Source organism: Scyliorhinus torazame, chromosome 24 (genome assembly GCF_047496885.1).
Source record: "Scyliorhinus torazame isolate Kashiwa2021f chromosome 24, sScyTor2.1, whole genome shotgun sequence".
In the NCBI taxonomy this organism is placed as follows: domain Eukaryota; kingdom Metazoa; phylum Chordata; class Chondrichthyes; order Carcharhiniformes; family Scyliorhinidae; genus Scyliorhinus; species Scyliorhinus torazame.
In genome coordinates this window covers 15,853,391-15,880,160 of record NC_092730.1, presented here as the reverse complement: position 1 = coordinate 15,880,160, position 26,770 = coordinate 15,853,391, and the positions used below count along the sequence as shown (strand labels likewise).

Here is a 26,770-nt window from a genome sequence, read left to right as displayed (position 1 = left end):
CGAGGGGTTCGGGGTGGTTTATATATAGAGTAACAGATACCCGGGAGTGAGTTACAGACTGGAATCTAATCGAGGGGTTCGGGGGGGTTTATATATAGAATAACAGATACCCGGGAGTGAGTTACAGACTGGAATCTAATCGAGGGGTTCGGGGTGGTTTATATATAGAATAACAGATACCCGGGAGTGAGTTACAGACTGGAATCGAATCGAGGTGTTCAGGGGGGTTTATATATAGAATAACAGATACCTGGGAGTGAGTTACAGACTGAAATCTAATCGAGGAGTTCAGGGTGGTTTATATATAGAATAACAGATACCCGGGAGTGAGTTACAGACTGGAATCTAATCGAGGTGTTCAGGGTGGTTTATATATAGAATAACAGATACCTGGGAGTGAGTTACAGACTGGAATCTAATCGAGGGGTTCGGGGTGGTTTATATATAGAATAACAGACACCCGGGAGTGAGTTACAGACTGGAATCTAATCGAGGAGCTCGGGGTGGTTTATATATAGAATAACAGATACCCGGGAGTGAGTTACAGACTGGAATCTAATCGAGGGGTTCGGGGTGGTTTATATATAGAATTAGAGATACCCGGGAGTGAGTTACAGACTGGAATCTAATCGAGGGGTTCGGGATGGTTTATATATAGAATAACAGATACCCGGGAGTGAGTTACAGACTGGAATCTAATCGAGGGGTTCGGGGTGGTTTATATATAGAATAACAGATACCCGGGAGTGAGTTACAGACTGGAATCTAATCGAGGTGTTCAGGGTGGTTTATATATAGAATAACAGATACCTGGGAGTGAGTTACAGAGTGGAATCTAATCGAGGGGTTCGGGGTGGATTATATATAGAATAACAGATACCCGGGAGTGAGTTGCAGACTGGAATCTAATCGAGGGGTTCGGGGTGGTTTATATATAGAATAACAGATACCCGGGAGTGAGTTACAGACTGGAATCTAATCGAGGTGTTCGGGGTGGTTTATATATAAAGTAACAGATACCCGGGAGTGAGTTACAGACTGGAATCTAATCGAGGGGTTCGGGGGGGTTTATATATAGAATAACAGATACCCGGGAGTGAGTTACAGACTGGAATCTAATCGAGGGGTTCGGGGTGGTTTATATATAGAATAACAGATACCCGGGAGTGAGTTACAGACTGGAATCTAATCGAGGGGTTCGGGGTGGTTTATATATAGAGTAACAGATACCCGGGAGTGAGTTACAGACTGGAATCTAATCGAGGGGTTCGGGGGGGTTTATATATAGAGTAACAGATACCCGGGAGTGAGTTACAGACTGGAATCTAATCGAGGGGTTCGGGGTGGTTTATATATAGAGTAACAGATACCCGGGAGTGAGTTACAGACTGGAATCTAATCGAGGGGTTTGGGGGGGTTTATATATAGAATAACAGATACCCGGGAGTGAGTTACAGACTGGAATCTAATCGAGGGGTTCGGGGTGGTTTATATATAGAATAACAGATACCCGGGAGTGAGTTACAGACTGGAATCTAATCGAGGTGTTCGGGGTGGTTTATATATAAAGTAACAGATACCCGGGAGTGAGTTACAGACTGGAATCTAATCGAGGGGTTCGGGGGGGTTTATATATAGAATAACAGATACCCGGGAGTGAGTTACAGACTGGAATCTAATCGAGGGGTTCGGGGTGGTTTATATATAGAATAACAGATACCCGGGAGTGAGTTACAGACTGGAATCTAATCGAGGTGTTCAGGGGGGTTTATATATAGAATAACAGATACCTGGGAGTGAGTTACAGACTGAAATCTAATCGAGGAGTTCAGTGTGGTTTATATATAGAATATCAGATACCCGGGAGTGAGTTACAGACTGGAATCTAATCGAGGTGTTCAGGGTGGTTTATATATAGAATAACAGATACCTGGGAGTGAGTTACAGACTGGAATCTAATCGAGGGGTTCGGGGTGGTTTATATATAGAATAACAGACACCCGGGAGTGAGTTACAGACTGGAATCTAATCGAGGGGCTCGGGGTGGTTTATATATAGAATAACAGATACCCGGGAGTGAGTTACAGACTGGAATCTAATCGAGGGGTTCGGGGTGGTTTATATATAGAATTACAGATACCCGGGAGTGAGTTACAGACTGGAATCTAATCGAGGGGTTCGGGATGGTTTATATATAGAATAACAGATACCCGGGAGTGAGTTACAGACTGGAATCTAATCGAGGGGTTCGGGGTGGTTTATATATAGAATAACAGATACCCGGGAGTGAGTTACAGACTGGAATCTAATCGAGGTGTTCAGGGTGGTTTATATATAGAATAACAGATACCTGGGAGTGAGTTACAGAGTGGAATCTAATCGAGGGGTTCGGGGTGGATTATATATAGAATAACAGATACCCGGGAGTGAGTTGCAGACTGGAATCTAATCGAGGGGTTCGGGGTGGTTTATATATAGAATAACAGATACCCGGGAGTGAGTTACAGACTGGAATCGAATCGAGGTGTTCGGGGTGGTTTATATATAAAGTAACAGATACCCGGGAGTGAGTTACAGACTGGAATCTAATCGAGGGGTTCGGGGGGGTTTATATATAGAATAACAGATACCCGGGAGTGAGTTACAGACTGGAATCTAATCGAGGGGTTCGGGGTGGTTTATATATAGAGTAACAGATACCCGGGAGTGAGTTACAGACTGGAATCTAATCGAGGGGTTCGGGGTGGTTTATATATAGAGTAACAGATACCCGGGAGTGAGTTACAGACTGGAATCTAATCGAGGGGTTCGGGGGGGTTTATATATAGAATAACAGATACCCGGGAGTGAGTTACAGACTGGAATCTAATCGAGGGGTTCGGGGTGGTTTATATATAGAATAACAGATACCCGGGAGTGAGTTACAGACTGGAATCTAATCGAGGTGTTCAGGGTGGTTTATATATAGAATAACAGATACCTGGGAGTGAGTTACAGACTGAAATCTAATCGAGGAGTTCAGGGTGGTTTATATATAGAATAACAGATACCCGGGAGTGAGTTACAGACTGGAATCTAATCGAGGTGTTCAGGGTGGTTTATATATAGAATAACAGATACCTGGGAGTGAGTTACAGACTGGAATCTAATCGAGGGGTTCGGGGTGGTTTATATATAGAATAACAGACACCCGGGAGTGAGTTACAGACTGGAATCTAATCGAGGGGCTCGGGGTGGTTTATATATAGAATAACAGATACCCGGGAGTGAGTTACAGACTGGAATCTAATCGAGGGGTTCGGGGTGGTTTATATATAGAATTAGAGATACCCGGGAGTGAGTTACAGACTGGAATCTAATCGAGGGGTTCGGGATGGTTTATATATAGAATAACAGATACCCGGGAGTGAGTTACAGACTGGAATCTAATCGAGGGGTTCGGGGTGGTTTATATATAGAATAACAGATACCCGGAAGTGAGTTACAGACTGGAATCTAATCGAGGTGTTCAGGGTGGTTTATATATAGAATAACAGATTCCTGGGAGTGAGTTACAGAGTGGAATCTAATCGAGGGGTTCGGGGTGGATTATATATAGAATAACAGATACCCGGGAGTGAGTTGCAGACTGGAATCTAATCGAGGGGTTCGGGGTGGTTTATATATAGAATAACAGATACCCGGGAGTGAGTTACAGACTGGAATCTAATCGAGGTGTTCGGGGTGGTTTATATATAAAGTAACAGATACCCGGGAGTGAGTTACAGACTGGAATCTAATCGAGGGGTTCGGGGGGGTTTATATATAGAATAACAGATACCCGGGAGTGAGTTACAGACTGGAATCTAATCGAGGGGTTCGGGGTGGTTTATATATAGAATAACAGATACCCGGGAGTGAGTTACAGACTGGAATCTAATCGAGGGGTTCGGGGTGGTTTATATATAGAGTAACAGATACCCGGGAGTGAGTTACAGACTGGAATCTAATCGAGGGGTTCGGGGGGGTTTATATATAGAGTAACAGATACCCGGGAGTGAGTTACAGACTGGAATCTAATCGAGGGGTTCGGGGTGGTTTATATATAGAGTAACAGATACCCGGGAGTGAGTTACAGACTGGAATCTAATCGAGGGGTTCGGGGTGGTTTATATATAGAATAACAGATACCCGGGAGTGAGTTACAGACTGGAATCTAATCGAGGTGTTCGGGGTGGTTTATATATAAAGTAACAGATACCCGGGAGTGAGTTACAGACTGGAATCTAATCGAGGGGTTCGGGGGGGTTTATATATAGAATAACAGATACCCGGGAGTGAGTTACAGACTGGAATCTAATCGAGGGGTTCGGGGTGGTTTATATATAGAATAACAGATACCCGGGAGTGAGTTACAGACTGGAATCTAATCGAGGTGTTCAGGGGGGTTTATATATAGAATAACAGATACCTGGGAGTGAGTTACAGACTGAAATCTAATCGAGGAGTTCAGTGTGGTTTATATATAGAATATCAGATACCCGGGAGTGAGTTACAGACTGGAATCTAATCGAGGGGTTCCGGGTGGTTTATATATAGAATAACAGACACCCGGGAGTGAGTTACAGACTGGAATCTAATCGAGGTGTTCAGGGTGGTTTATATATAGAATAACAGATACCTGGGAGTGAGTTACAGACTGGAATCTAATCGAGGGGTTCGGGGTGGTTTATATATAGAATAACAGACACCCGGGAGTGAGTTACAGACTGGAATCTAATCGAGGGGCTCGGGGTGGTTTATATATAGAATAACAGATACCCGGGAGTGAGTTACAGACTGGAATCTAATCGAGGGGTTCGGGGTGGTTTATATATAGAATTACAGATACCCGGGAGTGAGTTACAGACTGGAATCTAATCGAGGGGTTCGGGATGGTTTATATATAGAATAACAGATACCCGGGAGTGAGTTACAGACTGGAATCTAATCGAGGGGTTCGGGGTGGTTTATATATAGAATAACAGATACCCGGGAGTGAGTTACAGACTGGAATCTAATCGAGGTGTTCAGGGTGGTTTATATATAGAATAACAGATACCTGGGAGTGAGTTACAGAGTGGAATCTAATCGAGGGGTTCGGGGTGGATTATATATAGAATAACAGATACCCGGGAGTGAGTTGCAGACTGGAATCTAATCGAGGGGTTCGGGGTGGTTTATATATAGAATAACAGATACCCGGGAGTGAGTTACAGACTGGAATCGAATCGAGGTGTTCGGGGTGGTTTATATATAAAGTAACAGATACCCGGGAGTGAGTTACAGACTGGAATCTAATCGAGGGGTTCGGGGGGGTTTATATATAGAATAACAGATACCCGGGAGTGAGTTACAGACTGGAATCTAATCGAGGGGTTCGGGGTGGTTTATATATAGAGTAACAGATACCCGGGAGTGAGTTACAGACTGGAATCTAATCGAGGGGTTCGGGGTGGTTTATATATAGAGTAACAGATACCCGGGAGTGAGTTACAGACTGGAATCTAATCGAGGGGTTCGGGGGGGTTTATATATAGAATAACAGATACCCGGGAGTGAGTTACAGACTGGAATCTAATCGAGGGGTTCGGGGGGGTTTATATATAGAATAACAGATACCCGGGAGTGAGTTACAGACTGGAATCTAATCGAGGTGTTCAGGGTGGTTTATATATAGAATAACAGATACCTGGGAGTGAGTTACAGACTGAAATCTAATCGAGGAGTTCAGGGTGGTTTATATATAGAATAACAGATACCCGGGAGTGAGTTACAGACTGGAATCTAATCGAGGTGTTCAGGGTGGTTTATATATAGAATAACAGATACCTGGGAGTGAGTTACAGACTGGAATCTAATCGAGGGGTTCGGGGTGGTTTATATATAGAATAACAGACACCCGGGAGTGAGTTACAGACTGGAATCTAATCGAGGGGCTCGGGGTGGTTTATATATAGAATAACAGATACCCGGGAGTGAGTTACAGACTGGAATCTAATCGAGGGGTTCGGGGTGGTTTATATATAGAATTACAGATACCCGGGAGTGAGTTACAGACTGGAATCTAATCGAGGGGTTCGGGATGGTTTATATATAGAATAACAGATACCCGGGAGTGAGTTACAGACTGGAATCTAATCGAGGGGTTCGGGGTGGTTTATATATAGAATAACAGATACCCGGGAGTGAGTTACAGACTGGAATCTAATCGAGGTGTTCAGGGTGGTTTATATATAGAATAACAGATACCTGGGAGTGAGTTACAGACTGAAATCTAATCGAGGAGTTCAGGGTGGTTTATATATAGAATAACAGATACCTGGGAGTGAGTTACAGACTGGAATCTAATCGAGGTGTTCAGGGTGGTTTATATATAGAATAACAGATACCTGGGAGTGAGTTACAGAGTGGAATCTAATCGAGGGGTTCGGGGTGGATTATATATAGAATAACAGATACCCGGGAGTGAGTTGCAGACTGGAATCTAATCGAGGGGTTCGGGGTGGTTTATATATAGAATAACAGATACCCGGGAGTGAGTTACAGACTGGAATCTAATCGAGGGGTTCGGAGTGGTTTATATATAGAATAACAGATACCCGGGAGTGAATTACAGACTAGAATGTAATCGAGGGGTTCGGGGTGGTTTATATATAGAATAACAGATACCCGGGAGTGAGTTACAGACTGGAATCTAACCGAGGTGTTCAGGGTGGTTTATATATAGAATAACAGATACCTGGGAGTGAGTTACAGACTGAAATCTAATCGAGTAGTTCAGGGTGGTTTATATATAGAATAACAGATACCCGGGAGTGAGTTACAGACTGGAATCTAATCGAGGTGTTCAGGGTGGTTTATATATAGAATAACAGATACCTGGGAGTGAGTTACAGAGTGGAATCTAATCGAGGGGTTCGGGGTGGATTATATATAGAATAACAGATACCCGGCAGTGAGTTGCAGACTGGAATCTAATCGAGGGGTTCGGGGTGGTTTATATATAGAATAACAGATACCCGGGAGTGAGTTACAGACTGGAATCTAATCGAGGTGTTCGGGGTGGTTTATATATAAAGTAACAGATACCCGGGAGTGAGTTACAGACTGGAATCTAATCGAGGGGTTCGGGGGGGTTTATATATAGAATAACAGATACCCGGGAGTGAGTTACAGACTGGAATCTAATCGAGGGGTTCGGGGTGGTTTATATATAGAGTAACAGATACCCGGGAGTGAGTTACAGACTGGAATCTAATCGAGGGGTTCGGGGTGGTTTATATATAGAGTAACAGATACCCGGGAGTGAGTTACAGACTGGAATCTAATCGAGGGGTTCGGGGTGGTTTATATATAGAATAACAGATACCCGGGAGTGAGTTACAGACTGGAATCTAATCGAGGTGTTCAGGGTGGTTTATATATAGAATAACAGATACCTGGGAGTGAGTTACAGACTGAAATCTAACCGAGGAGTTCAGGGTGGTTTATATATAGAATAACAGATACCCGGGAGTGAGTTACATACTGGAATCTAATCGAGGTGTTCAGGGTGGTTTATATATAGAATAACAGATACCTGGGAGTGAGTTACAGACTGGAATCTAATCGAGGGGTTCGGGGTGGTTTATATATAGAATAACAGACACCCGGGAGTGAGTTACAGACTGGAATCTAATCGAGGGGCTCGGGGTGGTTTATATATAGAATAACTGATACCCGGGAGTGAGTTACAGACTGGAATCTAATCGAGGGGTTCGGGGTGGTTTATATATAGAATAACAGATACCCGGGAGTGAGTTACAGACTGGAATCTAATCGAGGGGTTCGGGGTGGTTTATATATAGAATTACAGATACCCGGGAGTGAGTTACAGACTGGAATCTAATCGAGGGGTTCGGGATGGTTTATATATAGAATAACAGATACCCGGGAGTGAGTTACAGACTGGAATCTAATCGAGGGGTTCGGGGTGGTTTATATATAGAATAACAGATACCCGGGAGTGAGTTACAGACTGGAATCTAATCGAGGTGTTCAGGGTGGTTTATATATAGAATAACAGATACCTGGGAGTGAGTTACAGACTGAAATCTAATCGAGGAGTTCAGGGTGGTTTATATATAGAATAACAGATACCCGGGAGTGAGTTACAGACTGGAATCTAATCGAGGGGTTCGGGGGGGTTTATATATAGAATAACAGATACCTGGGAGTGAGTTACAGAGTGGAATCTAATCGAGGGGTTCGGGGTGGATTATATATAGAATAACAGATACCCGGGAGTGAGTTGCAGACTGGAATCTAATCGAGGGGTTCGGGGTGGTTTATATATAGAATAACAGATACCCGGGAGTGAGTTACAGACTGGAATCTAATCGAGGGGTTCGGAGTGGTTTATATATAGAATAACAGATACCCGGGAGTGAGTTACAGACTGGAATGTAATCGCGGGGTTCGGGGGGGTTTGTTTCTAGAATAACAGATACCCGAGAGTGAGTTACAGACTGGAATCTAATCGAGGGGTTCGGGGTGGTTTATATATAGAATAACAGATACCCGGGAGTGAGTTACAGACTGGAATCTAATTGAGGGGTTCAGGGTGGTTTATATATAGAATAACAGATACCCGGGAGTGAGTTACAGACTGGAATGTAATTGAGGGGTTCAGGGTGGTTTATATATAGAATAACAGATACCCAGGAGTGAGTTACAGACTGGAATCTAATCGAGGGGTTCGGGGTGGTTTATATATAGAATAACAGATACCCGGGAGTGAGTTACAGACTGGAATCTAATCGAGAGGTTCGGGGTGGTTTATATAGAGAATAACAGATACCCAGGAGTGAGTTACAGACTGGAATCTAATCGAGGGGTTCGGGAGGGTTATATATAGAATAACAGATACCTGGGAGTGAGTTACAGACTGGAATCTAATCGAGGGGTTCGGGGCGGTTATATATAGAATAACAGGTACCCGGGAGTGAGTTACAGACTGGAATCTAATCGAGGGGTTCGGGGGGGTTATGTATAGAATAACAGATACCCGGGAGTGAGTTACAGACTGGAATCTAATCGAGGGGTTCGGGGTGTTTTATATATAGAATAACAGATACCCGGGAGTGAGTTACACACTGGAATCTAATCGACGGGTTCGGGGTGGTTATATATAGAACAACAGATACCTGGGAGTGAGTTACACACTGGAATCTAATCGAGGGGTTCGGGGTGGTTATATATAGAACAACAGATACCCGGGAGTGAGTTACACACTGGAATCTAATCGACGGGTTCGGGGTGGTTATATATAGAACAACAGATACCTGGGAGTGAGTTACACACTGGAATCTAATCGAGGGGTTCGGGGTGGTTATATATAGAACAACAGATACCCGGGAGTGAGTTACACACTGGAATCTAATCGAGGGGTTCGGGGTGGTTATATATAGAACAACAGATACCCGGGAGTGAGTTACACACTGGAATCTAATCGACGGGTTCGGGGTGCTTATATATAGAACAACAGATACCTGGGAGTGAGTTACACACTGGAATCTAATCGAGGGGTTCGGGGTGGTTATATATAGAACAACAGATACCCGGGAGTGAGTTACAGACTGGAATCTAATCGAGAGGTTCGGGGTGGTTTATATATAGAATAACAGATACCCAGGAGTGAGTTACAGACTGGAATCTAATCGAGGGGTTCGGGGGGGTTATATATAGAATAACAGATACCTGGGAGTGAGTTACAGACTGGAATCTAATCGAGGGGTTCGGGGCCGTTATTTATAGAATAACAGGTACCCGGGAGTGAGTTACAGACTGGAATCTAATCGAGGGGTTCGGGGGGGTTATGTATAGAATAACAGATACCCGGGAGTGAGTTACAGACTGGAATCTAATCGAGGGGTTCGGGGTGGTTTATATATAGAATAACAGATACCCGGGAGTGAGTTACACACTGGAATCTTATCGACGGGTTCGGGGTGGTTATATATAGAACAACAGATACCTGGGAGTGAGTTACACACTGGAATCTAATCGAGGGGTTCGGGGTGGTTATATATAGAACAACAGATACCCGGGAGTGAGTTACACACTGGAATCTAATCGACGGGTTCGGGGTGGTTATATATAGAACAACAGATACCTGGGAGTGAGTTACACACTGGAATCTAATCGAGGGGTTCGGGGTGGTTATATATAGAACAACAGATACCCGGGAGTGAGTTACACACTGGAATCTAATCGAGGGGTTCGGGGTGGTTATATATAGAACAACAGATACCCGGGAGTGAGTTACACACTGGAATCTAATCGACGGGTTCGGGGTGGTTATATATAGAACAACAGATACCTGGGAGTGAGTTACACACTGGAATCGAATCGAGGGGTTCGGGGTGGTTATATATAGAACAACAGATACCCGGGAGTGAGTTACAGACTGGAATCTAATCGAGGGGTTCAGGGTGGTTTATATATAGAATAACAGATACCCGGGAGTGAGTTACAGACTGGAATCTAATCGAGAGGTTCGGGGGCTTTATTTCTAGAATAACAGATACCCGGGAGTGTGTTACAGACTGGAATCTAATCGAGGGGTTCGGGGTGGTTTATATATAGAGTAACAGATACCCGGGAGTGAGTTACAGACTGGAATCTAATCGAGGGGTTCGGGTGGGTTTATATATAGAATAACAGATACCCGGGAGTGAGTTACAGACTGGAATCTAATCGAGGGGTTCGGGGTGGTTTATATATAGAGTAACAGATACCCGGGAGTGAGTTACAGACTGGAATCTAATCGAGGGGTTCGGGGTGGTTTATATACAGAGTAACAGATACCCGGGAGTGAGTTACAGACTGGAATCTAATCGAGGGGTTCGGGGGGGTTTATATATAGAATAACAGATACCCGGGAGTGAGTTACAGACTGGAATCTAATCGAGGGGTTCGGGGTGGTTTATATATAGAATAACAGATACCCGGGAGTGAGTTACAGACTGGAATCTAATCGAGGTGTTCAGGGTGGTTTATATATAGAATAACAGATACCTGGGAGTGAGTTACAGACTGAAATCTAATCTAGGAGTTCAGGGTGGTTTATATATACAATAACAGATACCCGGGAGTGAGTTACAGACTGGAATCTAATCGAGGTGTTCAGGGTGGTTTATATATAGAATAACAGATACCTGGGAGTGAGTTACAGACTGGAATCTAATCGAGGGGTTCGGGGGGGTTTATATATAGAATAACAGATACCCGGGAGTGAGTTACAGACTGGAATCTAATCGAGGGGTTCGGGGTGGTTTATATATAGAGTAACAGATACCCGGGAGTGAGTTACAGACTGGAATCTAATCGAGGGGTTCGGGGTGGTTTATATACAGAGTAACAGATACCCGGGAGTGAGTTACAGACTGGAATCTAATCGAGGGGTTCGGGGGGGTTTATATATAGAATAACAGATACCCGGGAGTGAGTTACAGACTGGAATCTAATCGAGGGTTTCGGGGTGGTTTATATGTAGAATAACAGATACCCGGGAGTGAGTTACAGACTGGAATCTAATCGAGGGGTTCGGGGTGGTTTATATATAGAATAACAGATACCCGGGAGTGAGTTACAGACTGGAATCTAATCGAGGGTTTCCGGGTGGTTTATATGTAGAATAACAGATACCCGGGAGTGACTTACTGACTGGAATCTAATCGAGGGGTTCGGGGGGGTTTATTTCTAGAATAACAGATACCCGGGAGTGAGTTACAGACTGGAATCTAATCGAGGGGTTCGGGGTGGTTTATATGTAGAATAACAGATACCCGGGAGTGAGTTACAGACTGGAATCTAATCGAGGGGTTCGGGGTGGTTTATATATAGAATAACAGATACCCGGGAGTGAGTTACAGACTGGAATCTAATCGAGGGGTTCCGGGTGGCTTTTATATAGAATAACAGATACCCGGGAGTGCGTTACAGACTGGAATCTAATCGAGGGGTTCGGGGTGGTTTATATATAGAATAACAGATACCCGGGAATGAGTTGCAGACTGGAATCTAATCGAGGGGTTCGGGGTGGTTTATATATAGAATAACAGATACCCGGGAGTGAGTTACAGACTGGAATCTAATCGAGAGGTTCGGGGTGGTTTATTTCTAGAATAACAGATACCCCGGAGTGAGTTACAGACTGGAATCTAATCGAGGGGTTCGGGGTGGTTTATATATCGAGTAACAGATACCCGGGAGTGAGTTACAGACTGAAATCTAATCGAGGGGTTCGGGGTGGTTTATATACAGAGTAACAGATACCCGGGAGTGAGTTACAGACTGGAATCTAATCGAGGGGTTCGGGGTGGTTTATATATAGCATAACAGATAGCCGGGAGTGAGTTACAGACTGGAATCTAATCGAGAGGTTTGGAGGGTTTATTTATAGAATAACAGATACCCGGGAGTGAGTTACAGACTGGAATCTAATCGAGGGGTTCGGGGTGGTTTATATATAGAATAACAGATACACGGGAGTGAGTTACAGACTGGAATCTAATCGAGGGGTTCGGGGTGGTTTATATATAGAATAACAGATACCCGGGAGTGAGTTACAGACTGGAATCTAATCGAGGGGTTCGGGGTGGCTTATATATAGAATAACAGATACCCGGGAGTGAGTTACAGACTGGAATCTAATCGAGGGGTTCGGGGTGGTTTATATGTAGAATAACAGATACCCGGGAGTGAGTTACTGACTGGAATCTAATCGAGGGGTTCGTGGGGGTTTATTTCTAGAATAACAGATACCCGGGAGTGAGTTACAGACTGGAATCTAATCGAGGGTTTCGGGGTGGTTTATATGTAGAATAACAGATACCCGGGAGTGAGTTACAGACTGGAATCTAATCGAGGGGTTCGGGGTGGTTTATATATAGAATAACAGATACCCGGGAGTGAGTTACAGACTGGAATCTAATCGAGGGTTTCCGGGTGGTTTATATGTAGAATAACAGATACCCGGGAGTGAGTTACTGACTGGAATCTAATCGAGGGGTTCGGGGGGGTTTATTTCTAGAATAACAGATACCCGGGAGTGAGTTACAGACTGGAATCTAATCGAGGGGTTCGGGGTGGTTTATATGTAGAATAACAGATACCCGGGAGTGAGTTACAGACTGGAATCTAATCGAGGGGTTCGGGGTGGTTTATATATAGAATAACAGATACCCGGGAGTGAGTTACAGACTGGAATCTAATCGAGGGGTTCCGGGTGGTTTTTATATAGAATAACAGATACCCGGGAGTGAGTTACAGACTGGAATCTAATCGAGGGGTTCCGGGTGGTTTATATATAGAATAACAGATACCCGGGAGTGAGTTGCAGACTGGAATCTAATCGAGGGGTTCGGGGTGGTTTATATATAGAATAACAGATACCCGGGAGTGAGTTACAGACTGGAATCTAATCGAGAGGTTCGGGGGGGTTTATTTCTAGAATAACAGATACCCCGGAGTGAGTTACAGACTGGAATCTAATCGAGGGGTTCGGTATGGTTTATATATAGAATAACAGATACCCGGGAGTGAGTTACAGACTGGAATCTAATCGAGGGGTTCGGGGGGGTTTATTTCTAGAATAACAGATACCCGGGAGTGAGTTACAGACTGGAATCTAATCGAGGGGTTCGGGGTGGTTTATATATAGAATAACAGATACCCGGGAGTGAGTTACAGACTGGAATCTAATCGAGGGGTTCGGGGGGGTTTATTTCTAGAATAACAGATACCCGGGAGTGAGTTACAGACTGGAATCTAATCAAGAGGTTCGGGGTGGTTTATATAGAGAATAACAGATACCCGGGAGTGAGTTACAGACTGGAATCTAATCGAGGGGTTCGGGGGGGTTTATTTCTAGAATAACAGATACCCGGGAGTGAGTTACAGACTGGAATCTAATCGAGAGGTTCGGGGTGGTTTATATAGAGAATAACAGATACCCGGGAGTGAGTTACAGACTGGAATCTAATCGAGGGGTTCGGGGGGGTTTATTTCTAGAATAACAGATACCCGGGAGTGAGTTACAGACTGGAATCTAATCGAGAGGTTCGGGGTGGTTTATATAGAGAATAACAGATACCCGGGAGTGAGTTACAGACTGGAATCTAATCGAGGGGTTCGGGGTGGTTTATATATAGAATAACAGATGCCCGGGAGTGAGTTACAGACTGGAATCTAATCGAGAGGTTTGGGGTGGTTTATATATAGAATAACAGATACCCGGGAGTGAGTTACAGACTGGAATCTAATCGAGGGGTTCGGGGTGGTTTATATATAGAACAACAGATACCCGGGAGTGAGTTACAGACTGGAATCTAATCGAGGGGTTCGGGGGGGTTTATTTCTAGAATAACAGATACCCGGGAGTGAGTTACAGACTGGAATCTAATCGAGGGGTTCGGGGTGGTTTATATATAGAACAACAGATACCCGGGAGTGAGTTACAGACTGGAATCTAATCGAGGGGTTCAGGGTGGTTTATATACAGAATAACAGATACCCGGGAGTGAGTTACAGTCTGGAATCTAATCGAGGGGTTCGGGGTGGTTTATATATAGAATAACAGATACCCGGAAGTGAGTTACAGACTGGAATCTAATCGAGGGGTTCGGGGTGGTTTATATATAGAATAACAGATACCCGGGAGTGAGTTACAGACTGGAATCTAATCGAGGGGTTCAGGGTGGTTTATATACAGAATAACAGATACCCGGGAGTGAGTTACAGACTGGAATCTAATCAATGGGTTCGCGGTGGTTTATATATAGAATAACAGATACCCAGGAGTGAGTTACAGACGGGAATCTAATCGAAGGGTTCGGGGTGGTTTATATATAGAATAACAGATACCCAGGAGTGAGTTACAGACTGGAATCTAATCGAGCGTTCAGGGTGGTTTATATATAGAATAACAGATACCCGGGAGTGAGTTACAGACTGGAATCTAATCGAGGGGTTCAGGGTGGTTTATATACAGAATAACAGATACCCGGGAGTGAGTTACAGACTGGAATCTAATCGAGGGGTTTCGGTGTGGTTTATATATAGAATAACAGATACCCGGGTGTGAGTTACAGATTGGAATCTAATCGAGGGGTTCGGGGTGGTTTATATATAGAATAACAGATACCCGGGAGTGAGTTACAGACTGGAATCTAATCGAGGGGTTCGGGGTGGTTTATATATAGAATAACAGATACCCGGGAGTGAGTTACAGACTGGAATCTAATCGAGGGGTTCGGGGTGGTTTAGATATAGAATAACAGATACCCGGGAGTGAGTTACAGACTGGAATCTAATCGAGGGGTTCGGGGTGGTTTATATATAGAATAACAGATACCCGGGAGTGAGTTACAGACTGGAATCTAATCGAGGGGTTCGGGATGGTTTATATATAGAATAACAGATACCCGGGAGTGAGTTACAGACTGGAATCTAATCGAGGGGTTCGGGGGGGTTTATTTCTAGAATAACAGATACCCGGGAGTGAGAGTGTGGGAAATGGAAGGGCAGAGCCCCCAGGGAGGGGGAGGGTTTGGGAGCGGGGCAGGGGGGTGACGCCAGTCGCAAGCCGCAGGGACTGATCAGCGTTTGTTCTGTTATTTTTTTTGCCTCTCCTTTTGGGCAGCGATGACCTGGATGGACGTGTACTGGCGCTCCGTCTGCCAGACCCGCGAGACCCTCGTCGCCATCAGCAGCGAGTACCCCAACGAGGTCGAGTACATCTTCGTCCCGTCCTGCGTCCTGCTGACCCGGTGTTCGGGCTGCTGCAACGACGAGCAACTCCAGTGTGTCCCGACTGCCACCGACTCCGTCCTCATGCAGGTAACCCCCCCCTCAGTGAATACAATACCCTTAACTGCTATCTTTATTCCCACGCAAACAACACGAGGAACCACCTCAGCTCTCAATCCACTTTTAAACACAGTTAGCACTCGGCAATACCTGTTCTCCGGAGATGTTCTTTGAGAAGGAGAGATCGCTTGACACTGCTTTAAAGATAAGATCTGACTCCTGTCAGACCCATGCAGAAACGCTGGCATTTCTTCACAAGATGCTTCTCGGCTTGTTTCACCTTCCCCCTTGTCCTCAGACACGTCTGCACCGCTTGAAAGACCGTTAATCTCTTTTTACTGAACTGCAGGAAGGGGGAAACTCAGAGCTGAACTGCTTTCTGCAAAAGTGCCTCTGTGGCTTCGCCCCGCCCGGCAACGACAGCAGCTTACCGAGTTGAAGCTTAATTAAGGCAGTGATATTGTCACTGGACTGGTTATCCAGAGACCCAAAGTCATGCCCTGGTGACCTGGGTTCGCGTCCCGCGGTGGTAGATGGTGAAATTTGAATTCATTAAAAATCTGGAATTAAAAGTCGAAAAGGTGGCCACGAAACCATTGTCAATTGTCGTAAAAACCCATCTGGTTCAGGGAATGAAATCTGCCGTCCTTATCCGGTCTGGCCTACGCGTGACACCAGATCCATAGCAACATGTTTGACTCCTAAGTGTCCTCGGGGACGGGCAATAACTGCTGGCCCAGCCAGCGACGGCCACATCCCATGAACGAATATCTTATTTAAAAACTCCACAGGGAATCCCCGTAATCAGAACGACATCCCATTGCTTCCCCGGCTCCCAACCTTTCGAACCAGAATTTCATTTTAAAACGTGGCTGCAGCGGTCAAACGCACATTCGCCGGAGGCAGACGTCAGCTTTGCAATCTCCCCGCCCCTTCCGGCACTACGGGACGTCCCAAAGTGCTTCACAGCCAGTGAGATGGAATGAAAATCGCTGATTGTCACAAGTAGGCTTCAATGAAGCCGCTGTGAAAATCCCCTAGTCGCCACATTCCGGCGCCTGTTCACGACGCTCCCCTGTCACTCTATGCTCCTTGGTGAATATTTTCGAATAACGCATTGTGCGTTACTGGGATCGAACCCCCTCGTGTTTATTGGCGTCTTACATAATGGTCCGGGGGCGTCAAAGTGGGCGGTGGTCCGATGAGCTTCTCCGAGTCCTGCCCGCTTCGAATTTCCTTAAAACAATGAACACCCGACCTTGCAACCGTTGACAAACTGCGTCCCGGTTTACTCCCGTTTCTTCTTTTTGCAGATTTTACAAGTCAGACACCAAACGTCGAATTACGTGGAAATGTCCTTTGTACAGCACAGGCGGTGTGAATGCAGGTGAGGTGGGAAGATTGAGGCCTCGGCCCAGAACCTAGGGGGGTGCCGGGGGCGGGGGTGGGGGTGGGGGGGGGGGAGTCTAGGAGCAGGAGCAGGCCGCCCGGCGCATCGAGCCCTTGCTCCCTCGTTGATCCAGGGTTGATCATTCACTTCGAAGCCCCTGGGATGAGTGTGTGTGGGGAGTGTAATGTGTGTGTGCGGCTGGGATGAGTGTGTGCGGGGAGTGTAATGTGTGTGTGCGGCTGGGATGAGTGTGTGTGGGGAGTGTAATGTGTGTGTGCGGCTGGGATGAGTGTGTGTGGGGAGTGTAATGTGTGTGTGCGGCTGGGATGAGTGTGTGTGGGGAGTGTAATGTGTGTGCGCGGCTGGGATGAGTGTGTGTGGGGAGTGTAATGTGTGTGTGCGGCTGGGATGAGTGTGTGTGGGGAGTGTAATGTGTGTGTGCGGCTGGGATGAGTGTGTGTGGGGAGTGTAATGTGTGTGCGCGGCTGGGATGAGTGTGTGCGGGGAGTGTAATGTGGGTGTGCGGCTGGGATGAGTGTGTGCGGGGAGTGTAATGTGTGCGTGCGGCTGGGATGAGTGTGTGCGGGGAGTGTAATGTGTGTGTGCGGCTGGGATGAGTGTGTGCGGGGAGTGTAATGTGTGTGTGCGGCTGGGATGAGTGTGTGTGGGGAGTGTAATGTGTGTGTGCGGCTGAGATGAGTGTGTGTGGGGAGTGTAATGTGTGTGTGCGGCTGGGATGAGTGTGTGCGGGGAGTGTAATGTGTGTGTGCGGCTGGGATGAGTGTGTGCGGGGAGTGTAATGTGTGTGTGCGGCTGGGATGAGTGTGTGTGGGGAGTGTAATGTGTGCGTGCGGCTGGGATGAGTGTGTGTGTGGGGAGTGTAATGTGTGTGTGCGGCTGGGATGAGTGTGTGCGGGGAGTGTAATGTGTGTGTGCGGCTGGGATGAGTGTGTGTGGGGAGTGTAATGTGTGTGTGCGGCTGGGATGAGTGTGTGTGGGGAGTGTAATGTGTGTGTGCGGCTGGGATGAGTGTGTGTGTGGGGAGTGTAATGTGTGTGTGCGGCTGGGATGAGTCTGTGTGGGGAGTGGAATGTGTGTGTGCGGCTGGGATGAGTGTGTGTGGGGAGTGTAATGTGTGTGTGCGGCTGGGATGAGTGTGTGTGGGGAGTGTAATGTGTGTGTGCGGCTGGGATGAGTGTGTGTGGGGAGTGTAATGTGTGTGCGCGGCTGGGATGAGTGTGAGTGGGGAGTGTAATGTGTGTGCGCGGCTGGGATGAGTCTGTGCGGGGAGTGTAATGTGTGTGTGTGGCTGGGGTGAGTGTGTGTGGGGAGTGTAATGTGTGTGTGCGGCTGGGATGAGTGTGTGTGGGGAGTGTAATGTGTGTGTGCGGCTGGGATGAGTGTGTGTGGGGAGTGTAATGTGTGTGTGCGGCTGGGATGAGTGTGTGTGGGGAGTGTAATGTGTGGGTGCGGCTGGGATGAGTGTGTGTGGGGAGTGTAATGTGTGTGTGCGGCTGGGATGAGTGTGTGTGGGGAGTGTAATGTGTGTGTGCGGCTGGGATGAGTGTGTGTGGGGAGTGTAATGTGTGTGTGCGGCTGGGATGAGTGTGTGTGGGGAGTGTAATGTGTGTGTGCGGCTGGGATGAGTGTGTGTGGGGAGTGTAATGTGTGTGCGCGGCTGGGATGAGTGTGAGTGGGGAGTGTAATGTGTGTGCGCGGCTGGGATGAGTGTGTGTGGGGAGTGTAATGTGTGTGTGCGGCTGGGATGAGTGTGTGTGGGGAGTGTAATGTGTCTGTGCGGCTGGGATGAGTGTGTGTGGGGAGTGTAATGTGTGTGTGCGGCTGGGATGAGTGTGCGTGGGGAGTATAATGTGTGTGTGCGGCTGGGATGAGTGTGTGTGGGGAGTGTAATGTGTGTGTGCGGCTGGGATGAGTGTGTGTGGGGAGTGTAATGTGTGTGTGCGGCTGGGATGAGTGTGTGCGGGGAGTGTAATGTGTGTGTGCGGCTGGGATGAGTGTGTGTGGGGAGTGTAATGTGTGTGTGTGGCTGGGATGAGTGTGTGCGGGGAGTGTAATGTGTGTGTGCGGCTGGATGAGTGTGTGCGGGGAGTGTAATGTATGTGTGCGGCTGGGATGAGTGTGTGTGGGGAGTGTAATGTGTGTGTGCGGCTGGGATGAGTGTGTGTGGGGAGTGTAATGTGTGTGTGCGGCTGGGATGAGTGTGCGTGGGGAGTATAATGTGTGTGTGCGGCTGGGATGAGTGTGTGTGGGGAGTGTAATGTGTGTGTGCGGCTGGATGAGTGTGTGCGGGGAGTGTAATGTGTGTGTGCGGCTGGGATGAGTGTGTGCGGGGAGTGTAATGTGTGTGTGCGGCTGGGATGAGTGTGTGTGGGGAGTGTAATGTGTGTGTGCGGCTGGGATGAGTGTGTGTGGGGAGTGTAATGTGTGTGTGCGGCTGGGATGAGTGTGTGCGGGGAGTGTAATGTGTGTGTGCGGCTGGGATGAGTGTGCGTGGGGAGTATAATGTGTGTGTGCGGCTGGGATGAGTGTGTGCGGGGAGTGTAATGTGTGTGCGCGGCTGGGATGAGTGTGTGTGGGCCATCTGGCCCCTCGAGCCTGCTCCACCATTCAATGAGATCATGGCTGATCTTTTGTGGACTCAGCTCCACTTTCCGGCCCAAACACCATAACCCTTAATCCCTTTATTCTTCAAAAAACTATCTATCTTTATCTTAAAAACATTTAATGAAGGAGCCTCTACTGCTTCACCGGGCAAGGAATTCCATAGACTCACAACCCTTTGGGTGAAGAAGTTCCTCCTAAACTCAGTCCTAAATCTACTTCCCCTTATTTTGAGGCTCTGTGCTCCTCCAATCCCCGGCCTCTTGCAGGCCCCCCGGGCTTGGGTCACTGTCTATGCGGAGTCTGCACGTCCTCCCCGTGTCTGCGTGGGTTTCCTCCGGGTGCTCCGGTTTCCTCCCACAGTCCAAAAGGCGTGCAGGTTAGGTGGACTGGCCGTGATAAATTGCCCCGTAGTGTCCAAAAAAAAGGTTCGGAGGGGTAACGGGGACAGGGTGGAAGTGAGGGCTTAAGCGGGTCGGTGCAGACTCGATGGGCCGAATGGCCTACTTCTGCACTGTATGTTCTAATAAGAAAATATCAAGGACTGGTGACCCAAGTAGGGGGGGGGGGGCGGCGGTTTTGAGGCGCATCTTGAGAGAGAGAATGGGGCGTAGAGGTTCAGGGTGGTAATTGAGGAACTTGGGAGACCCAGGCATCTGCGGGCATAGCCGCCAATGGCACTTGGGCGGGGGGCCCTGCAAGAGGCCGGGGATTGGAGGAGCACAGAGATCTGGGAGCGCCCCCCCCCCCCAACTTTTCATCCCTATCTGAAGAGCGAGAGGGAGAGGGGAAGGGGAGGTAAAGTCCACCCCACGCTCGGATGGTAAGTGGGATGACGTTGCGCGCTGCACCAGGGTTGCGTTTCCACACCAGGCCCCGGTTTGACCGTGTGTATTATTTTTATTTGTCCCTATTCTTTCAGGCCCAAGGGAGCATTGAAAGCGGTCACGGCGAGGTAAGGAGGTGGATTTTATACTGTTTCTGTGTGCCCAGTGGAATGTAGGGTAACAAAGCGAGCAGGGGACTTGACACAGGCCCCAGGCCTGGCGAACCACGGCAAGGCCAGGATTGGAGCCTGACTCTCCCTTTCTCTGTAACCGTCGGGGGTGGAGAGGGGGGAGGGGGGGAGGGGGGGTCGTTCATTGCCACCCTGGCTGGGCGGGCGGTGAAGATTTTAAATTCAGCCCGGGGTTCCTCGTGGCCGGCAAGCACTCCGCGATTCAACTTGAGGGTGAACCCGTTCTCCCTGTGCCCCACTTCCCCCCCCCCCCCCCGTCCTCCCTCCTTCCCACTCCCACCTCTTCCTCTCCCTTGCTCCCACATGAAGCGAGGTGGAAAGGCAGACAGAGAGAGGGTGACGGGGGCCTGGGTGGGGGAAGGTGATATCGAGCTCAACATCGCCCTCTCCTCCACAGGCTGCGAACAGGAGAGGCCGAGACTCCATTTAGGGCCTCTGCTGAGGTAACGGGCCCGAGGCAATGGTGGGGCCTTAGCCACTGGGTTAGAGAAAAGAGTCCGGGGTGGCGGGGGGGGGGAGGGGAATAGAAATAGATTTTACAGCTGGTGTCACTGAATCACGCAGAGCAAGATCCCACGGAGATTTCGGAGGGGGGAGGGGATCCATGTCGCTGTCGGGTTTTTTCGGAGATCTCCCGGACAGCCCCCAGGGGGAGGGGTAGCTCGATCGTGTTCCCGTTCTCGGGAGGCGGAACGTCCCAGCCTGTTCCCACACTGACCCCCGGATCGGTCCGGAGAATCCACTCTTGTGTTTTTTTTTATCTTTCCCGCAGACCGGAGCAACAGAAAGCCAAGAATGAGAGGGGACGCAGGAGGAAGCTGGGCAGAGATCCCGCTGGCCCGTACGTGTGTGTTTCCGATCTGTCAGCACCCCTCCCTCTCTCTCTCTCTGCCCCCTCTCCTCTCCCTCGAGACAGAGCTCGGTGTCGAACCCTAACTGCGGCCCGGCTGCAGGCAGTGCGGACAATGGCGTTGTTAACACCTCGCGTGTTGGTCTCTCTCTCTCGCTCTTCTCTCCCTGACCCCACCCCCTCCAACCCTCCACCCCCGGCCCCTCCACCCTCGGCCCCCGCCACGCTCCACCCCTTCACCCTTGACCCCTGCCACCCTCGGCCCCTCGACCCCCACCCTGCCACTCTCGACCGCTCCTCCCACACTCGGCCCTCCCTCCCACACTCGGCCCTCCCTCCCACACTCGGCCCTCCCTCCCACACTCGGCCCTCCCTCCCACACTCGGCCCTCCCTCCCACACTCGGCCCTCCCTCCCACACTCGGCCCTCCCTCGCCACACTCGGCCCTCCCTCCCACACTCGGCCCTCCCTCCCACACTCGGCCCTCCCTCCCACACTCGGCCTCCCTCCCACACTCGGCCCTCCCTCCCACACTCGACCCTACACGACTCTCACACTCGACCCTCCCTCCCACACTCGGCCCTCCTCCCACACTCGGCCCTCCCTCCCACACTCGACCCTCCCTCCCACACTCGGCCCTCCCTCCCACACTCGGCCCTCCCTCCCACACTCGACCCTCCCTCCCACACTCGACCCTCCCTCCCACCCACTCTCAACCCTCCCTCCCACCCACTCTCAACCCTCCCTTGCCTCTCTCGACTGTCCCTCGCGCCTCTCGACCGTCCCTCGCGCCTCTCGACCGTCCCTCGCGCCTCTCGACCGTCCCTCGCGCCTCTCGACCCTCCCTCGCTCCTCTCCACCCTGCTTGCCTCTCACGACCCTCACTCGCGCCTCTCGACCCTACCTCGCCTCTCTCGACCCTCCCTCGCACCTCTCGACCCTCCCTCGCCACACTCGACCCTCCCTCGCCACACTCGACCCTCCCTCGCGCCTCTCGACCCTCCCTCACCTCCCCGACCCTACCTCGCCTCTCTCGACCCTCCCTCGCCTCTCCCGACCCTCCCTCGCCTCTCCCGACCCTCCCTCGCCTCTCCCGACCCTCGCGCCTCTCGACCCTCCCCTCCCCGTCCCTCTCGATCACCCTCCCAACACTCCTCTTCCTCCTCCCTCTTTCTCAGTAACCTAACAGGCTCTTTAATATTTCACACCGTGTCTGTTCTTGTGTCTGAAACACTCGATGTTGAGGGAAGGTTGACTGAGTGCTGGGCAGTGTTAGATTGATGAACCGTCCCGATTGGAGCTGGGCCCCAGAGGCAGGCCTCAGGCCTCTGTGCACTCGGCCCGTCAGCTGAAGAGGGCACAGCTCCAGCCCCCCCCCCCCACCTCAATAGAAGGAGAAATCTCCACAGCTCCCCCCGTCCTCCCTCTGTTCCCCTGAGAATGGAACAGCCCCAACATTGATCGGTCTATCTCACCGGATCAACCATCTCATTGGAGGGGGGTGTGTGTTGAAGGGGCCAACCACCTCACCAGAGAGGGGGGGGGGGGTGTGTGAAAGGGGCCAACCACCTCACCAGAGAGGGGGTGGGGGTGTGGAAGGGGCCAACCACCTCACCAGAGAGGGGTGTGTGTGTGGAAGGGGCTAACCATCTCACCGGAGGGGGGGAGGGGGGTTGGAAGGGGCCAACCACCTCACCGGAGGAGGGTGTGTGTGTGGAAGGAGCCAACCACCTCACTGCAGGGGGGTGTGTGGAAGGGGCCAACCACCTCACCAGAGAGGGTGTGTGTGTGGAAGGGGCCAACCACCTCACTGGAGGAGGGGTGTGGGGTGTGGAAGGGGCTAACCACCTCACTGGAGGGGGGGAGGGGGTGTGGAAGGGGCCAACCACCTCACTGGAGGAGGGGTGTGGGGTGTGGAAGGGGCCAACCACCTCACTGGAGGAGGGGGGGGTGTGTGTGTGGAAGGAGCCAACCGCCTCACTGGAGGAGGGGGGGGGTGGAAGGGACCAACCACCTCACTGGAGGGGGGGAGGGGTGTGGAAGGGGCCAACCACCTCATCAGAGAAGGGGTGTGTGTGGAAGGGGCCGACCACCTCACTGGAGGGGGGTGTGTGTGGATGGGGCTAACCATCGCACCAGAGAGGGGGGTGTGTGGAAGGGGCTAACCACCTCACTGGAGGAGGGGGGTGTGTGTGGAAGGGGCCAACCACCTCACCAGAGAGGGTGTGTGTGTGGAAGGGGCTAACCACCTCACTGGAGGAGGGGGGTGTGTGTGGAAGGGGCCAACCACCTCACCAGAGAGGGTGTGTGTGTGGAAGGGGCTAACCACCTCACTGGAGGAGGGGGGTGTGTGTGGAAGGGGCCAACCACCTCACCAGAGAGGGTGTGTGTGTGGAAGGGGCCAACCACCTCACTGGAGAGGGGGTGTGTGTGGAAGGGGCCAACCACCTCACTGGAGGGAGGGGTGTGTGGAAGGGGCTAACCATCTCACCGGAGAGGGGGTGTGTGTGGAAGGGGCCAACCACCTCACTGGAGGGGGGGGTGTGTGGAAGGGGCTAACCACCTCACCAGAGAGGGGTGTGTGGAAGGGGCTAACCATCTCACCGGGGAGGGGTGTGGGTGGAAGGAGCCAACCACCTCACTGGGCTGGGGGGGGGGGGGGGGGGGAGGAGAGGCAATCCGGTGGGTTCCGGCTCCCCCCCCCCCCCTCACCTCGCTACTGAACGTGAACGTGACCCTGTCCAGTATCCGCCGCCTCTCACCTCTCTCTCCCTCTCACCCTCTCTCTCCCTCATTCAGGACTCGCTGCAGCCCCTGCTCGCACAGGAAGCGGCACGGCTTCGAGCAGAACCCAGACACGTGCGAGTGTGCGTGCCGGCTGTCCCACCGCAGGTGCCGGGAGAAGGGTCAGGAGCTGAACGAGCACGCATGCAGGTGGCGCGATGGGGAGGGACGGAGGGAGACGGTCAAAGGAGGAGACGGGGGGGGGGGGGGGGGGAATCAACAATCGCTGGGATCCATTGGGCGCCATCTCCAAGGTCTTCCAATTACCCCCGAAACACTGCTTAACAATGACAATGAAACTGCTAACTGCCACCTTTTATCACCGCCCAAGCAAAACCCCTCTCCGGTCGCAATCCACTTTTAACTACAGTTAGCCAACCCAGGAATACTTTCTGTGGAAAGTGCGTCTAGGGAAACCGCTTTGAGAGAGAGAGAGGGATCCTTCAGGGACCAGCTTGCAGATTCTTGCCTGCGTCAGACTACTGTTTAACCCGCCAGCCTCTTCAGAGGCCGCTGGTCTGTCCACTGGGAAACCTTTAACCGAACTGAAACTCGACACCTGACCGCTTCAGCCCTTGGCTCCTCCCGTTAACTACATCACCTTACTCAGGATAAACGCAATGGGCAGGATTCTCCGTCCCGCCAACTCCGTTTCCGGGCCCCCAGGGAACACTCTTAAGGTCAACAAAATTCCACTACCCAAATTCAGGTAAAGAATGCCCATGGTTGGTGTCCATTGTGTACTTCCGCCAGGATTGGGTGCTGACCTGGGTGGGGAATGTCCTCCCGGACTCCCCACAGGATGACCTCCATCCTCTAACACTCGGCTCTTGTTGTTTAGTTAGGAAGAGTTTTACATCGTCTGTGTGGTGCGGCCTCAGATTCCACCACCGAGGGTCTTATGGCAAATTATCCGTGATGTTCAAGGGTGGCAGGGTGGGTTGGCACTGTTGCGTCACAGCGCCAGGGTCCCGGGTTCGATTCCCGGCTGGGGTCACTGTCTGTGCGGAGTCTGCACATCCTCCCCGTGTCTGCGTGGGTTTTCTCCGGGCGCTCCGGTTTCCTCCCGCAGTCCAGAGATGTGTAGGTTAGGTGGGTTTACAGGATGAGCCACTCCTTCCGTACCCGAGCAAGGCCACTCCCTCATTTCCCCTGCCCGTGGAGGTGGTGGTGGTTAAAGTGACTCTTCTGTTCTCCATTTTGTAGATGCGAAAGGCTGAGGCGATGATCGATGGCGATGGGTACGCCGTGAGCGACCTCCTGCCCGCTCCACTGCTGTGATGGGCGAGGGTGGGCAGGGAGGGGCAAGCACCAATCAGAACAAGCCAACGGTCAGCTGACTGACAGGCAGTGTAAACTCCTCCCTACCCCCCCAGACTCTCTGTCTCTCCCTCTCTCCCCGTCTCTCTCTCTCCCGCCTCTCTCTCTCTCTCCCGCCTCTCTCCGTCTCTCCCTGTCTCTCCCTCTCTCTCTCTCGCCCGCCTCTCTCTCCCGCTCTCTCTCTCTCCGTCTCTCTCTCTCCCTGTCTCTCCCTCTCTCTCCCGCCTCTCTCTCCCCGTCTCTCTCCCCCCCCCATCTCTCTCTCTCCCGCCTCCCTCTTCCCGTCTCTCTATCTCTCTCTCGCCGTGTCTCTCTCTCTCTCTCTTGCCGTCTCTCTCTCTCTTGCCGTCTCTCTCTCTCTCTCCCCGCCTTTCTCTCTCCCTGTCTCTCCCTCCCTCTCCTCTCTCCCTCCACGTCTCTCTCTCTCTCCCTGTCTCTCTCTCTCTCCCTGTCTCTCTCTCTCCCCGTCTCTCCCTCTCTCTCTCTCGTCTCTCTCTCTCTCACCCTGTCTCTCTCTCTCTCCCCGTCTCTCCCTCTCTCTCTCTCCCCCTGTCTCTCTCTCTCGTCTCTCTCTCTCTCACCCTGTCTCTCTCTCTCTCCCTGTCTCTCCCTCTCTCTCTCTCCCCCTGTCTCTCTCTCCCGTCTCTCTCTCTCCCTGTCTCTCTCTCTCTCCCCGTCTCTCCCTCCCCCCGTCTATCTCTCCCCCCGTCTCTCTCTCTCTTTCTCTCCCCGTCTGTCTCTCCCCGTCTCTCTCTCTCCCGTCTCTCTCTTCCCCATCTCTCTCTCCCTTTCTCTCTCTCTCTCTCCCCCACTTGTACCCCTTCTCTCTCTCCCTTCTCTCTCGCCCCCCCTCTTTATCTCCCCCATTTTTCACTCCCACCTTTCTCTCTCTTTCTCTCTCCCCTCCTCTCTC

The 26,770-nt window shown here is 50.4% G+C and overlaps 1 protein-coding gene across 3 annotated transcripts in view; it reads left to right on the top strand.

Annotated features, from left to right (window-relative positions):
• The window catches only part of LOC140400100 (vascular endothelial growth factor A-like), a 93,426-nt gene extending 67,540 nt beyond the window's left edge, over positions 1-25,886 (top strand). For 2 of the 3 annotated variants that reach the window (XM_072489577.1, XM_072489579.1), the window contains 6 exons: positions 15,707-15,903; positions 17,187-17,260; positions 20,808-20,840; positions 21,676-21,744; positions 24,553-24,687; positions 25,744-25,886. In XM_072489577.1, the coding sequence (XP_072345678.1) occupies positions 15,707-15,903; positions 17,187-17,260; positions 20,808-20,840; positions 21,676-21,744; positions 24,553-24,687; positions 25,744-25,765 (530 nt within the window). In that variant the 3' untranslated portion in view covers positions 25,766-25,886. The remainder of the gene's footprint in view (positions 1-15,706; positions 15,904-17,186; positions 17,261-20,807; positions 20,841-21,675; positions 21,745-24,552; positions 24,688-25,743) is intronic. The other variant, XM_072489578.1, reaches the window with a different exon arrangement.
• The last annotated feature ends 884 nt before the right edge of the window (positions 25,887-26,770 follow it).